The sequence below is a fragment of the Nesoenas mayeri genome (assembly GCF_963082525.1).
Source record: "Nesoenas mayeri genome assembly, chromosome: 2".
NCBI classification, from domain to species: Eukaryota; Metazoa; Chordata; class Aves; order Columbiformes; family Columbidae; genus Nesoenas; species Nesoenas mayeri.
In genome coordinates this window covers 138,125,478-138,139,541 of record NC_137543.1, presented here as the reverse complement: position 1 = coordinate 138,139,541, position 14,064 = coordinate 138,125,478, and the positions used below count along the sequence as shown (strand labels likewise).

At 44.6% G+C, this 14,064-nt stretch overlaps 1 protein-coding gene across 1 annotated transcript in view; it reads right to left on the bottom strand.

Annotated features, from left to right (window-relative positions):
* Positions 1-4,630, bottom strand: part of SGCE (sarcoglycan epsilon) — a gene marked incomplete at both ends in the record, with an annotated part of 31,074 nt that extends 26,444 nt beyond the window's left edge. The window contains one exon of the mRNA XM_080339019.1: positions 4,516-4,630. Within this exon, the coding sequence (XP_080195145.1) occupies positions 4,516-4,630 (115 nt within the window). The remainder of the gene's footprint in view (positions 1-4,515) is intronic.
* Positions 4,631-14,064: the final 9,434 nt, after the last annotated feature.

The following is a 14,064-nucleotide window of genomic DNA, read 5'->3' as shown; positions in this document are numbered from 1 at the left end:
GAAAAAGCAAGGAGAGACTGTTGTAGAGATGGTGTTTGGCTTCCCGAGTAACCATAACACATGATAGAGCCTGGTTGAACACCTGCCTGCCAATGGAAAGGAGTGAATCAACTCCTTGTTTTGCTTTGGTGTGCAGCTTTTGTTTTACCTGTTAAACTGTCTTTATCTCCACCCATGAGTTTTCTCACTTTTAACCTTCCGATTCTCTCCCCCATCCCACTGGGGCACAGTGGCTGAGTGGCTGCGTGGGGCTTAGTTGCTGCCTGGGGTTAAACCATGACAAGTAATCTAATGAACTTCTAACCAAACCCAAAAAAAACCAAAAAACAAAAAACAAACCAAATATGAAAGACCAAAAATTAGTTTGTCTTTACATACTAAAAGTTACATACAGAAAATGAATTAATGCTATAAAGCTAACTTCTTATTATCTGGCTTTAGAATCTCTAAGCTGTCTCCATGTAAACTATACTACCTATAAATAACATGTTTTTTATAATGAAAAGCATACTAATGGAATGGCTAGCTTTTCATTCCAAGAATTACTTATTCACGCAAGTACTTAGTGGCAATAGATTTTATTTATTGATCTGGGTCAGATTAGTACAAAGACTTGACAGGTGCCATCTTCAGAGGCAGAGATTCAGAGCCCTGTGCGAAGAAAAACTGCTTCTTTGCCCTAATGGTTGCACCCACAAAAGAAAACAGGGCAAGTAGGCTACAATATTAGTTTGGAAACACTGAAAGAGCAGATCATCTGTGAAACATTCTCTCTCCCTCTGTTTGGTGCAGCTGAGAAGCAGATTATTGCCAATAGCACTTCTGCTATGAAGAGCAGGAAAAGTGCAGGTATTTAGTTCTGTCTCCTGAATATCCGTCCTAGTCCGCAATTTCACAGTTGTTTCATACTAGCCTATGTTTGCAGCCCTGATGAAAGGGGGGGATTCTCAGCACATTCTTGGCCAACTAGCACACCAGTGTAAATCATCCTGTGCTAGTCCTAGTCAGTAAACTGATTTCAGTGAACAATTTCGTTTGTGGGCAGTTTTCAGCCAGATGACCCAATTCACAGTATCACTGTACGAGTTATTTCAGCCCCCACAAGGGAGGTGGTGAAAAATGCCTAGCTGTGGAAGGGCAGAAGAATGTCTTCTGGCAGCAACACTGCTTTATGACAAACTAATGTGACCACATAATCACATCTTCTGAAATGAGAACTAGTGAGCTTCTTCTTCATTTTGACCTCTTTATAGGGAAGGGAGAATATGACTCAGTTGCTCTATGATTTCCTATTCACAGGCAAACAAGCGTTCCAGGGAAAATATGGGCACTGACAACTCATTCTTTTAAGTGCAGAAATACCTGGCAATAACCACAAAATGGCCACAATCATTCAAGCAACTCTTTAATGACCACTTTCTCTGCAGAAGCAGAATATGGTGGCAGCTCATTGCTCTGTCAAATTCTATGGCAAACTTCTCTATTAGTTTAATCTAGTAAACTTCTACTGTGTCTATTACTGTGAAGCTGAAGTCAAAGAAAACTACCTAGTTTGTCTCAGAAAAGCTTAACCTTAAAACCTCACAATAATGTCAATTCACATTTTTTCTGGCACTGGAGAAAATTATTATCGGCTAGTGTTTGAGTCAATGCCTTCCATTTGAGTACTACATTGGCCATCTAGGAGCAAATGTTGGACTTCTGATATCACTCTTATACCCTTTAAATTCTTAAGTCTCTTGAAATCCCTGGATTTTGAATTATTGTTTTGCCATGGAGGCGTGGGGTGTGAGAGTCACAACAACCTGGAATTCTGACAGTAAGCAGCCTCCTCTAAAAAGCCTTTAAGTGTATGTTTCATACATCTTTAAGAATTGCAAAAAACACAAATCAAGTTTCTTCTGTAGATCCAGTGCTAAAACAGAAAGGAGAAAACCTCATGTCTACTAGTGAAAGAGAACTCAAAACTATTCACAGATCTTGTGCTACTTCTCATGTTCCGTTTTGTCTGTAAGATGCCTTTTGCCTGGCTAAGTAATGCTTCAATACCATAGAGGCTACTTAAGAACAAGATTCAAAAGAAGGGACACTTATGCAAGGTTGTGGCTCGTCTCAGAGCCTGCAGTCCAGTTTGGAAGTTCTTTCACATGGTCATGGAGTCAAATCCAGCTGGCAGCCGGTCACAAGTGGGGCTCCCCAGGGCTCAGTATTTGGGCCAGTTCTGTTTAATCTCTTTATGAATGATCTGGACAAGGGGATTGAGTGCACCCTCAGTAAGCTTGCAGACAACATCAAGTTGGGTGGGAGTGCTGACCTGCTGGAGGGTAGGAAGGCCATACAGAGGGATTTGGATCGGTTGGATCGTTGGGCTGAGGCCAGTTGTGTGAGGTTTAACAAGGGCAAGTGCCAGGTCCTGCACTTGGTTAACAACAACCCCAGGCAGCACTATAGGCTTGGGGAAGAGTGGCTGGGAAGCTGCCTGGCAGAGAGGGATCTGGGGGTGTTGATTGACAACTGGCTGAACATGAGCCAGCAGTGTGCCCAGGGGGCCAAAAAGGCCAACAGCATTCTGGTGTGCATCAAGAATAGTGTGGCCAGCAGGACTAGGGAAGGGATCATCTCCCTGTACTCAGCACTGGTGAAGCCACACCTTGAATATTATGTTCAGTTTTGGGCCCCTCATTACAAGAAAGACATTGAGGTGCTGGAGAGAGTGCAGAGAAGGGCAAGGAAGGGTCTGGAGAACAAGTCTGATGAGAAGCGGCTGAGGGAACTGGGGCAGTTTATCCTGGAGAAAAGGAGGCTGAGGGGAGACCTTATTGCTGTCTACAACTACCTGAAAGAAAGTTGTAGCATTGTTGGTCTCTTCTCCCAAGTAGCAAGTGATAGGACAAGAGGAAATGGCCTCAAGTTTCACCAGGCAAGGTCCAGATCGGATATTAGGAAAAATTTCTTCACAGAAAGGGTTGTCAGGCATTGGAACAGGCTGCCCAGGGAAGCGGTTCAGTCACCATACCATTTCCTCATACCCTATTGCTGGTCACCAGACAGGACATAAGCATCTTCCCCTTCAATGTCCCCCAGATGTTACATAGATATCATGTAAGAGACCTTAACTGAACTTCATTCATGCTTCCTTTTTTACACCACTCTCAAGCCATGTATTCTGCTGTTTTAACTAATGAACTCCAACTAAACCAAGCTTTTAAAAGTATGATTTTAATCTGGAAAAGTTAACACTAAAAAAACCTTAAGATCACTTCCTTTAGCATGTAGCCCACAACTCAGCTTCTAGAAGCTCATTTCAGTTGAACTTTTCTAAACATAATATCATAGTTCATACCAAAAGCTTATCCTCAGACTGTCCTCGCTCTTTCTTGGTTGCCATCCCACAACCGGTCTTGAGAAAAGGAGATAGAAGAAGCCAGAAGAATTTCCACATCAGGAGAAAGCAGTATCTTGCATCTAACAAATGCCGAGTTTTATCCTCTATTGAACAGCTTAATGTTTAGGTGCTATTTGCATCTCTAATATTTCCAACACTTCACGTCACTTCTATTGTCAGTATCCTTTAAAGAAGTGTATCTAGATGTTACTCAAGAAGATACTGAGCAAATTGTTAGCTTTTGAATGACATATCACTGACATCTCATGTCACAAAATAACCTAAAGAAACAGATTTATTGCTCTTAACTTGCTCTTAAGGAGGAATAGTCTCACAAAGGCATTCGTGTCTGGGCTGCTGCTGTTACCCATTTAAAGTATTTCACTCTGAAGAGCCTCATGGGTGTGAAACCCGCTTGCTGCATGACAGCTATTATTTACATGCATTAGAGAGCCGAATTAAGACTTTTTCTTCAGACTTAATTACCATATAGTTTGATTAAGTGGTCAAGCTAGAAAATAAATTTCGGGGGGAGGGGGGGTACGAAAGATACCTCTGTACTCAAAATAGCCCAGCCCTCGGGACAGGCATCAGCCCTGTCAGGTCCACCGAGGGGATGAGAGCAGCGGGCCCAGCCGCCCGGCCCGGCCCCATCCGCGGGAGAACAGCCGCCCCCAGCTCCCGGCGGCCCTCGGCCGGGCCTGGCTCCCGCGCCCTGCCCGCAAACCCGCTCCACAGCCCGGCCGCCCCCGCCGCAGCCGGGCTCCCTCAGCTCGGGCGCCGCCGGGCTCGGGGCGCTCCCCGCCGCGCTGGGAGGGGCGGGCTGCAGCCGTGCCCTCCGCAGGGGGAGAGGCGAGGGGCGGGCGGGCCCCCATCCCTGCGCCGCCTTGGGGTGCCTCCGCCGCGCCGGGAAGCCGCTGGAGCCGCCTCGGGGGTGGATGCGGGGCAGCTCGGACCCCGCACCAAGGGGGGTACGGAGCGGGGAGAGGGGCACAGCGAACCGCAGCCTCAGGGCAAGGCGGGGTGGGGGCGACACGAAGCCCACAGGAGAGGGGGCACCGCGGCGCAGGCCGGCGGCTACCGGCGAGGCCCGTACCCCCTTGCCGCGGTGAGACGCCGCCGTGACCGACCTGTCAGCAGGAGGGTGGTGAGGGCACCCCCGCTGTGCGGCCAGGGCCCCGCCGCGTAGCACCGCATCGCTCCCCGCTCCTCCGCCTGCTGCTGCTGCCGCCACCGCCGCCGCATCCTCCGCGCCGCGCCGTGCGGGGCCGCCGGTGCCGCCTCGCCCCGCGGCGGCCGCAGCATCCTCCCCGCCCCGCCCCGCCCCGCCGGGCTCCTGGCAGAGCGCTGCCCCGCGGGGCATGCCGGGAGGAGCCGCCCGCCGCACCACAGCGGCCGCCATGTTGGAGGGCGAGCGGGGAACGGTCCGGGTGCCACCGGGTGAGGGGTTCTGGGGAGCGGAGGCTGCGGGAGCCGTTTCCCCTGAAGGAAGGGTCGGGTGGCTGACTTGCCGGGGTGAGGCGGCACCTCCTGCTGACCTGCCGGGGCTCGGCGTTTTCCGCGGTGCCGACGCGGCGGGAACGAAGCGGCCGTGCAGGAGGCGCTGGTGCTGCGCCAGGTGGGGAAGGGGGACACGGCTGTGCCCCCGCTGCCTGCCTCCCGCTGCCCCGCTCCTGCCCCGAAACCAGGACACCAGCAGCAGGACACGACACCTCACAGCTTGTCTGGTGCACACGGGTGTCCTGTGCTCTTGGAGGACGTCACGGCTGCAGTCCTTGCAGCATCAGTTTTTTGAACATCTTACCCTGGTTTAAGTCTGTATCCCTATTGTACCTGTACAGCCAAAGTTGTTTGTTTCCCAAACATTCTGCTATTGCACCTGCACCTACCCTGTTTCCAGAAAATAAGACCTACCCCGAAAATAAGCCCTAGCGTGATTTTTCAGGATGTTTAAGGATGCTCCAAATATAAACCCTACTCCAAAAATATTTCCTAGTTACAGTTCATTAAACAAGTCAATTTAAATAGTGTCCGGGCAGCTACACATGTAAAAAAGTGAGCAACTTCTGGAGCAAAAATTGTATAAGACCCTGTATTATTTTCGGGGAAACCGGATAGCAGAGTTGTGAGTGGGGTGGCAGGAGGGAATGGTCGGGGTCTGAGCTCCGGGCTCCTGTGCACATGGGGACCTGGCGCTCCTCTGGCACTGCCGTCCTGCGGCTCTGCAGCCCCGATTTCCTAAGCCAGGTCTGACCATTCCATGCTGTCTCACTTCACAGCAGCTGCATTATGCTTTCTGGACTAATTACTGATTTTGACTGCCATTTAATGTCTGCGGCGTAGCCCAAAAGCCGTGACAGTATTTGCTCTGCTGTGGAAGCAAATCCCCCTCTGTAGGACGGAAGAATATTGTCAAATACACTTGGCGGTAGCGATGTATTTTGTGGGTAGGTGTATGTGTATGTCATATGTAACCACTTAAGACACAGCACTATGTAAGTACAGCATTTTCTTTTAGGGAGCTGCACTGTCTCAGCTTTGTATATGGTATATGTAAGAGTAGTCCCTGTACTTGAACTACCTATAGAACCTCATCTAGAGCCATGCCTGCTTACATGTATTATTTAATAGGTTTGAAAAACTCATTATTTATAGTTGCAGTATCTTAGGGCAGTTATCCATGTGTGGGTAGGTTTTTTTGACAAATACTTTATAAATGTTTTGCTGTATAGGCTAGCAAAAAAGTACATTTGAATAGGGACAAGACTTGGATGGGGAGTTTCTGTGAAATATTTGCTTGGAATTGCATGGAATGCAGTTGAAATTTGGGTGGTTTTTTTACATTCCACAACTAAAGCCCCAGCTCAATAAATCTGTTTTCGATTTTTCTCCTTCTGGTGTATTGTCATGTTTGATATTTGCGAATTGCAGTAAGTCTTTCATTATCTGTGCAAATGACCTTCTTTCCTTTGTTCTGCATACAGAATTTTGATTTCTCATAAAATTTCATACACATTTCCACTCTCACGAGCCAAATGCATTTGTGAAAACTAAGAATAATTGTATGTGTTTGGGGTTTGGAAGGAAGAAACATAATCTGGCTTACTCAAATTGTATTGACCTTATTGAACTCTTTATAAGCAGGGGAAAAAATACAACTGTAGAAGACTTTACCCTATCTGGCTTTAGTCTTGTTTCAGCTCTAAATTTCCATTAAACCATCTCATGAAGGGGAACTTTACATAGTTAGAGGCTCTTCAGTATAGAAGTTCTGCCTGACATTAAGGTGCAAAACACTCCAGTGTTTTAGTCAGCCAGTTCATTATCCCAGATACAAGATTTTTTTATTCTCTTTCCACGAAGACCTTCTTTCAGAATATATTCACATTTTTTATTTGACTACATAGATACTTAAGAGCAGAAATAAATGTCCTTCATTTACCTCTGTCTGAAAGTACTCTTCTGTTCCATGGCACTTTACAATTTTGAGTAGGCCTCCTTCCACTCTTAATATATGTGATTTTTTAATTCATTCTCTTGTGGAAGCGTACAAAGCCATGCAGGTGCAGCTGTACCGTAATGATCTCGAATAGCCAGTTCATCCTGTGATGGTGATGTTTAAGAGTAATGAGTGAGGATACTGGTAACCTTCCAACAATAATTTTTATGCTAGTGGAGTGTCTGATTTTCATAAACATCTGTACTGTCATTAGCTTATTAATTACTATTTTCTTTCCAAGTATTATCATCTTGAGATCTTTCTATAGACACTGTAAAGCTGTCAACAGCAAGTTTTTTAGTGTAGTAGCAGCAGTGTAGTAGTGCTGAGTGCTCTGCCAGCTCTGCACAGAAAGAAGGCTCCGTGTATCTGAAACGTGTTGATGAGATACGCTGCCTGGGAGGAAACGGTTCTGTGTCTGTGCACTTTGTAAGAAATTCATGCTTGTATTTACAAAATGAAGTGAAATGGAGGAAACAACTTGTTCATATCAGCCACCAATGACTTGGTATTGTTTAGAAATACTTCATCTGTAAATACTTCTTTCTCCATGTACTGTAATTTAACAGACTGTAATGGAAATTAGTGGAAAGGGATGCAGTGATGAGACATTTTTATAGAAATTGCTCTGTGTTCCACATATAGTGCATTTGCTTTGGCAAGTAGAAAGCTGGATAACACTTACTACAAGCTTTAGCTAAAACCTTTTAGTTCCAGAGTATAAACCCCTCACTTTTTAGAGATGCAATAGTGAAAATTACTCTTTCCCCATGCATTCTGCAGGTTTAAAGGTTTATTTTGTTCTTTAGACACATTTGGCTGTTGACTTCATTAAGAAAGAAACCACCTCATCCATTTGCCTCTTTGTCTTTTAGACCACAGGTGCTTCCAGCTTGATCTTTATAGATACCGAACACTTGGAAGTGTTCAGTGCTTCTGAAGATCAGCCTACCTGAAAAAAAGAAGGAAACATAGTCTTTTTTTTTTCCCCCCCAAGGCACTCTTGGAGGAAAAATATTTGTATCTCTCTATACCTTTAGTAAGGTTAGCAACTATTATGCCAAGTTATTATGTAAGACATAAAAAGAACTACTACAATTTGTGTTCTGGTTTGCAAGTCCTGAGGAGTTTATAACACCGCCTTTCATTGCACTCCAAGGATTCTTATTCTTTTGTACTTCTGTCTCTCTAGTGTTTACTGGAATACTTCTGGCTTATTAATGTGGTGATTTGTGACTGCTGCATACTAGTAGTTTTTAGGCAGTGTTTAAGTACATTTTTCATATGCAGTAGTGCTACAGGACACTGTATAACAAAAAATTCTTCAAGAATTAAGTTTAAAGAATTTTAATTTTATGTGATATGCACCCAACAGATGGTTATTGAAACAAAGCACTTCATTAAAAAATTAACTTCCAGAGTTGGACAGAAATAGATTTTTATGAGCTGTGGTTTTGGCTGATTTAGCCCATGTATTTTATCTTTTCCCGGAATATTAAATGGTGAAGACGAGCTCAAAAGATTGAATTATGCGATGTAGTAGTTTTCTCTAGAATTTGGCACATATTTTGGAAAATACCATGCGTTCAGAAAAAGAAGGCTATATATGTCCAAATATGGAAGTGACAAACAAGAGCAAATAAGAAATAGAACTTGGAAGAAATAAGAAGTGCACTGTAAGTTAAAACACCCCTCGGGCAACTTCAGTTGCTGAACCAGTGCTTGTATAGCCAGTAGCCGTGTGTGTCAGTGACTTTGGCTTTACTCTAGAGGTGATGGCTTCACGCATCTGAGAGGTGACTCTGGCTATTCAGACACGCTCCACTGCACCTGAAATATTGGTTCTTGTCAACATTATAGGAGAGCTTTCACTCTCTTTATATGTACAAACAGCCCATGTTTACTCCTCTCTCCTTTTTTAGGGTACTGTCAGGCAGCAGTGAGTGAAACAATATTGAGGTGTGCTTTCCTTTTATCAGAATTCCATTTCAAACATGCTTGCAGATGGGTGTTCACTGATAGCTGCTACCTTAGTTTAAAATAAAAAAGTATTGACTCTGATTTCTGTCACACAATTTTTCTGGTGGTCGAGCTTTTAGGGAGCATGTTGCTTCAAAGAATTAGTATTTCTATCTGTGTTTCTAACTGCTATTCTAGAAATAAAAAAATAGCTAGGCAATGGTGAGTTTGATTTTTCTCTCCTTGGTCAGTACTGGAAAAAGCTGCATCTTGTAGAATGCCACAGAGAATAAATACTGTACCTATACTGATTTTTCATGGGGGAAAAAACAGTACCAGAACCATTATCTGAATTTTTAAAAATATCAGTCTGTAATACACAGATTAGTAGACTACTTAGTTCAGTGTAAGTATCTCTAAATTGACATTTTCCTCATCTTTGAGCTCTTCCATTCCTAAATCTCTAGGTTTTAATTTGGCTTAATTTCTTGTAAATTCTGCCTAGAAAATTTGGTCTAATCACTAAATTAGTTAAAAATTCTGTACTAATTCTTGTGTCTTCATTGTTTATCAGTTCTTGAGTTATCTACCTAAATTCCTTGTTTCACCCTTTTTTTTGTAATCCACATCAAGGCAAACCACCCCCACCTGTGAAGATAAGAGTAGGTGTCTGTTCAGAAGCATATGTGAAATAAAATTATCAGAGTTAATGGCTGAAAAACGAGAACTTTTAAATTCTCCTAATGTGTGGCTGCCTAAAGCTATGTACCTTTTGTGGATAATGTCAGTAAGGAATGTCCTCTGTACTTCAGAGGTCCTGCTCTGGAAACAAGAGAATATTTATACTTGGAATTATTTATTTTTTTCCTTTTATCAGAGCATAGGCCTTGCAGTGCAGCTTTATGGTGATGCACTCCCTGGATGCACAGAAGTAGCTCAAAAGGAATTACTAGAGAAAACATTGGCAAATGCAAACTGAGTAAATCCTAATTTCTGGCAATAAGATCCGATTTTTTTTTTCCTTTGCATTAATGTCCATCTCTTCTGCTTTGATCAAATAATTTGCTACAAAATTTACTGGAAAGGGCTGACATTATCCTAGAACTAGGATTGGTAACAAATGTAATTTAGCACCTGTGAAATGTGATCTAGACTGAATGGTGCACATTCTGTTTAGGGGTTTCACACACATTGTCATACATACATGTCTATGAACTGAAGTCCTTTATTATGTTTGATGCAATACATCAGTGATGCTTTGGAGAAGTATTTTCCATGTCAAGATGGAGTCTATGACTAAACGTGGGGATGAAACACACCCAGCAGGAACTCTTGCGAGTGCCAAACCTTGGATGTCAGTATCGTGTTGGCCAGGTTATGCAACACACAGATCCAGCTTCATTATGAATTCTCAGCCAAGAGAAGCGGAAACGTGGGCCAGCACTGAACAAGGTGTAGTTCCTCGTGTGGGGATAGTCAACACCCAGCGCTTAAGGCAACAAGTTTGAAAAAAGCAATTTAACTGTACATCCTAAATGATGAATAAAGGAGGGTGTTTGATTCGTACCTGGAGTCTGTTCTTGCCAAAAGTGTGGGAGTTGCAGGAATATCTCAAAGGTGCAGAGCAAAAGTTTGTGACAGATGTGAGTGTTACGTGCAGGTTTATGAAAATGGTTTGATGAAAAATGGAATGTTTTCAGCCTGAAGGCATGAAATTTGACAGTGGTGATAGGAAGAAGGGCCAAGGTTTTCACGGAACAAATAACAAGTTTTCTTTCTGTTCCAGAGCAAGCTTTGCTTGGAGGAACAGCGAAATACTTGTTTATTTTCTTTTAAATAAGTATCACATGCTCTCCAGTGTATTTGTGTGAGGTATTACCTTACGAGGAGAGAGTCGGGTTGAAAGTGGCTGTTTAAGGCTAGCAGTTAAGAAAGGCTAAAAAAATTAAGAGCATGCCACAAAATACAATATTCAGGTTTGCAGCAAGAACACGGAGGCTGGAAGGGTGGAATGCAGCTGTACTTGCAGGATTGTTGAATGTGGTTCTGTCTCAACTGAGAGCCAAAGGCGTGCCTTACCTAAACATATCTGAACTAGTTTTGAGTAGTGTAGAGTTTATATCCAGGATCTTAGGCTAGTTTTGTACAGATGTGTCTTTGTGAGATGTATATTGACTGAAAGCAGCAAACATTAAAATTTTTTCCCCCGCGAATAAGTCCCAAGGGAGCCAATTGTGTTTAGTTTTGAGAAGAAACACTGCATATAGACACGATTGTGCTCAGGTGACTCTGTTGTTTAACTGCCATGTCTTCCCACGTGGAATGTTTATGTCTTTTGGTAAGTAAACCATATTTTGTTTAGGAGAAGATAATCCTGCATCAATGTGTTGTGGTGTTGTCTGGCTGGCAAAGTAAATAACTAGAGGTTTCCAAACCTCTCAGCTTATGAAATATCACAGATCATGGGAGGAAACATGTAGCATATGACAGAATCACAAAATCACAGAATCATAGAATGTTAGAGATTGGAAGGGACCTCAAAAGATCATCTAGTCCAATCCCCCCGCTGGAGCAGGAACACCTAGATGAGGTTACACAGGAATGTGTCCAGGCGGGTTTGAATGTCTTCAGAGAAGGAGAATCCACAACCTCCCTGGGCAGCCTGTTCCAGTGTCTGTCACCCTCACTGAGAAGAAGTTTCTTCTCAAATTTAAATGGAACCTCCTGTGTTCCAGTTTATACCCATTAACCCTTGTCCTGCCACTGGTTGTCACCAAGAAGAGCCTGGCTCCATCCTCGTGACACTCACCCTTTATATATTTGTAAACATTAATAAGGTCACCCCTCAGTCTCCTCCAAGCTAAAGAGCCCCAGCTCCCTCAGCCTTTCCTCATAAGGGAGATGTTCCACTTCCTTGATCATCTTTGTTGCCCTGCGCTGGGCTCTCTCCAGCAGTTCTCGGTCCTTCTTGAACTGAGGGGCCCAGAACTGGACACAATATTCCAGATGTGGTCTAACCAGGGCAGAGTAGAGGGGAAGGAGAACCTCTCTTGACCTACTAACCACCCCCCTTCTAATACACCCCAGGATGTCATTGGCCTTCTTGGCCACAGGGTCACAGTGCTGGCTCATGGTCATCCTGCTGTCCACCAGGACCTCTAGGTCGATTTCCCCTATGCCGCTCTCTAATAGGTCATTCCCCAACTTATACTGGAACCTGGGATTGTTCCTACCCAGATACAATACTCTACACTTTCCCTTGTTGTATTTAATTAATTTTTTCCCCGCCCAACTCTCCAGCCTGTCCAGGTCTCGCTGGATGGCAGCACAGCCTTCTGGCGTGTCAGCCACTCCTCCCAGCTTGGTGTCATCAGCAAACTTGCTGATAGTACACTATTCCCTCATCCAAGTCACTGATGAATATATTGAATAATACCAGCCCCAGTACTGACCTCTGAGGCACTGCACTAGATACAGGCCTCCAACTAGACTTTGCCCGATTGACCATGACTCTCTGGCTTCTTTCCTTCAGACAGTTTGCAGTCCATCTCACTACCTGATCGTCCAGAAGACACTCCCTCAGTTTAGCTGTGAGGATGCTGTGGGAGACTGTGTCAAAGGCTTTACTGATGTCAAGGTAGACCATATCTACCGCTCTACCATCATCTATGCACCTCATTATGTTCTCATAAAAGGCTATGAGGTTGGTCAAGCACAATTCCCCTTGGTGAAGCCATGTTGACTGCCCCTAATGACCCTCTTATCCTTGATATGCCTTGAGATGGCACGAAGAGTTGTTCCATCACCTTCCCAGGGATGGAGGTGAGGCTGACCAGTCTATAGTCACCCGGGTCCTCCTTCTTGCCCTTTTTGAAGGCTGGAGTGACATTTGCTTTCCTCCCGTCCTCAGGCACCTCTCCCATTCCCCAAGACTTGGCAAAGATGATGGAGAGTGGTCCAGCAGTGACCTCAGCCAGCTCCCTCAGCACCCATGGGTGCATCGCATCCGGACCCATGGATTTATGGATGTCCAGATTGCCTAATTGCTCCCTAACCCAGTCCTCATCAACTAAGGCAGACTCCTCCATTGTCCTGACTTCCTCTGTGGCCTCAGGGATACAGGGCTCCTCAGGACAGCCTCCGGTAGAGTAGACAGAGACAAAGAAGGTGTTCAGTAACTCTGCCTTCTCTGTATCTTCTGTCACCAGGGCACCCACCACATTCTTCAGTGGGCCTACACTGCCTCTGGTGTTAGTTTTATCTGCCATGTATTTGAAAAAGCTCTTTCTGTTGTCCTTGACCCCTCTTGCCAGGTTTAATTCTAAGGAGGCCTTAGCTTCCCTAGTTGCCTCCCTACACCCTCTGACAACAGCCTTATATTCTCCCCAAGTGGCCAGCCCCTCCTTCCATGATCTGTAAACTCTCCTCTTCCACTTGAGCTTACCCAGCAGTTCCCTGTTTAACCACACAGGTCTCCTGGCTCCCTTCCTTGACTTCTGTGTGTCGGGATGCTCTGATCTTGTGCCTGGTAGAAGCAGTTCCTGAACACTAACCAACTCTCTTGGGCCTCTTTACCTTCAAGCAGCCTTTCCCATGGGATTTCCCCTAGCAATTGTTTGAAAAGGCCAAAGTTTGCCCTGTTGAAGTCCAGGGTTGCAATTCTGCCTGCTATTCTGTTCCTGCCACACAAGATCCTGAACTTCACCATTTCATGGTCACTGCAACCAAGACAGCCCTCATCCTTTACTGCTTCAACCAGAGTTGAAGAGTTGTTGAAATGCAGGATTTAATCTGGAGAGGTGGAGGACCAGCCAGCTAAAGGCAAGTGATCAGATTAAATGAATCCGGGAAGGAATGGCCTACACAGGGTCTTGTCCTTTACTACTCTTATTGACTTTAGTAGGAACTGAGAATTTAGCATCCTGGAAGATTACAGAATTACAGAATGTTAGGGATTGGAAGGGACCTCGAAAGATCATCCAGTCCAATCCTCTTGCCGGAGCAGGAACAAAACAAAATTAGATCATTTCAGATTTGGCAGCCCAAAAAGTTAATGGATTAGTCTTTTTCTGGGCATTTATGTTTAATGATTTTCACTTACCAAATCTTGGCAAGGTTGTTTGCTTTCTCTGGGTACGTTTTCCATATCTGATGGTAGTACATCATGTGAATGCTAAAGCATCCAAGTTAGATGAAGTGGACTGCAAGTAGTGCTTTTATC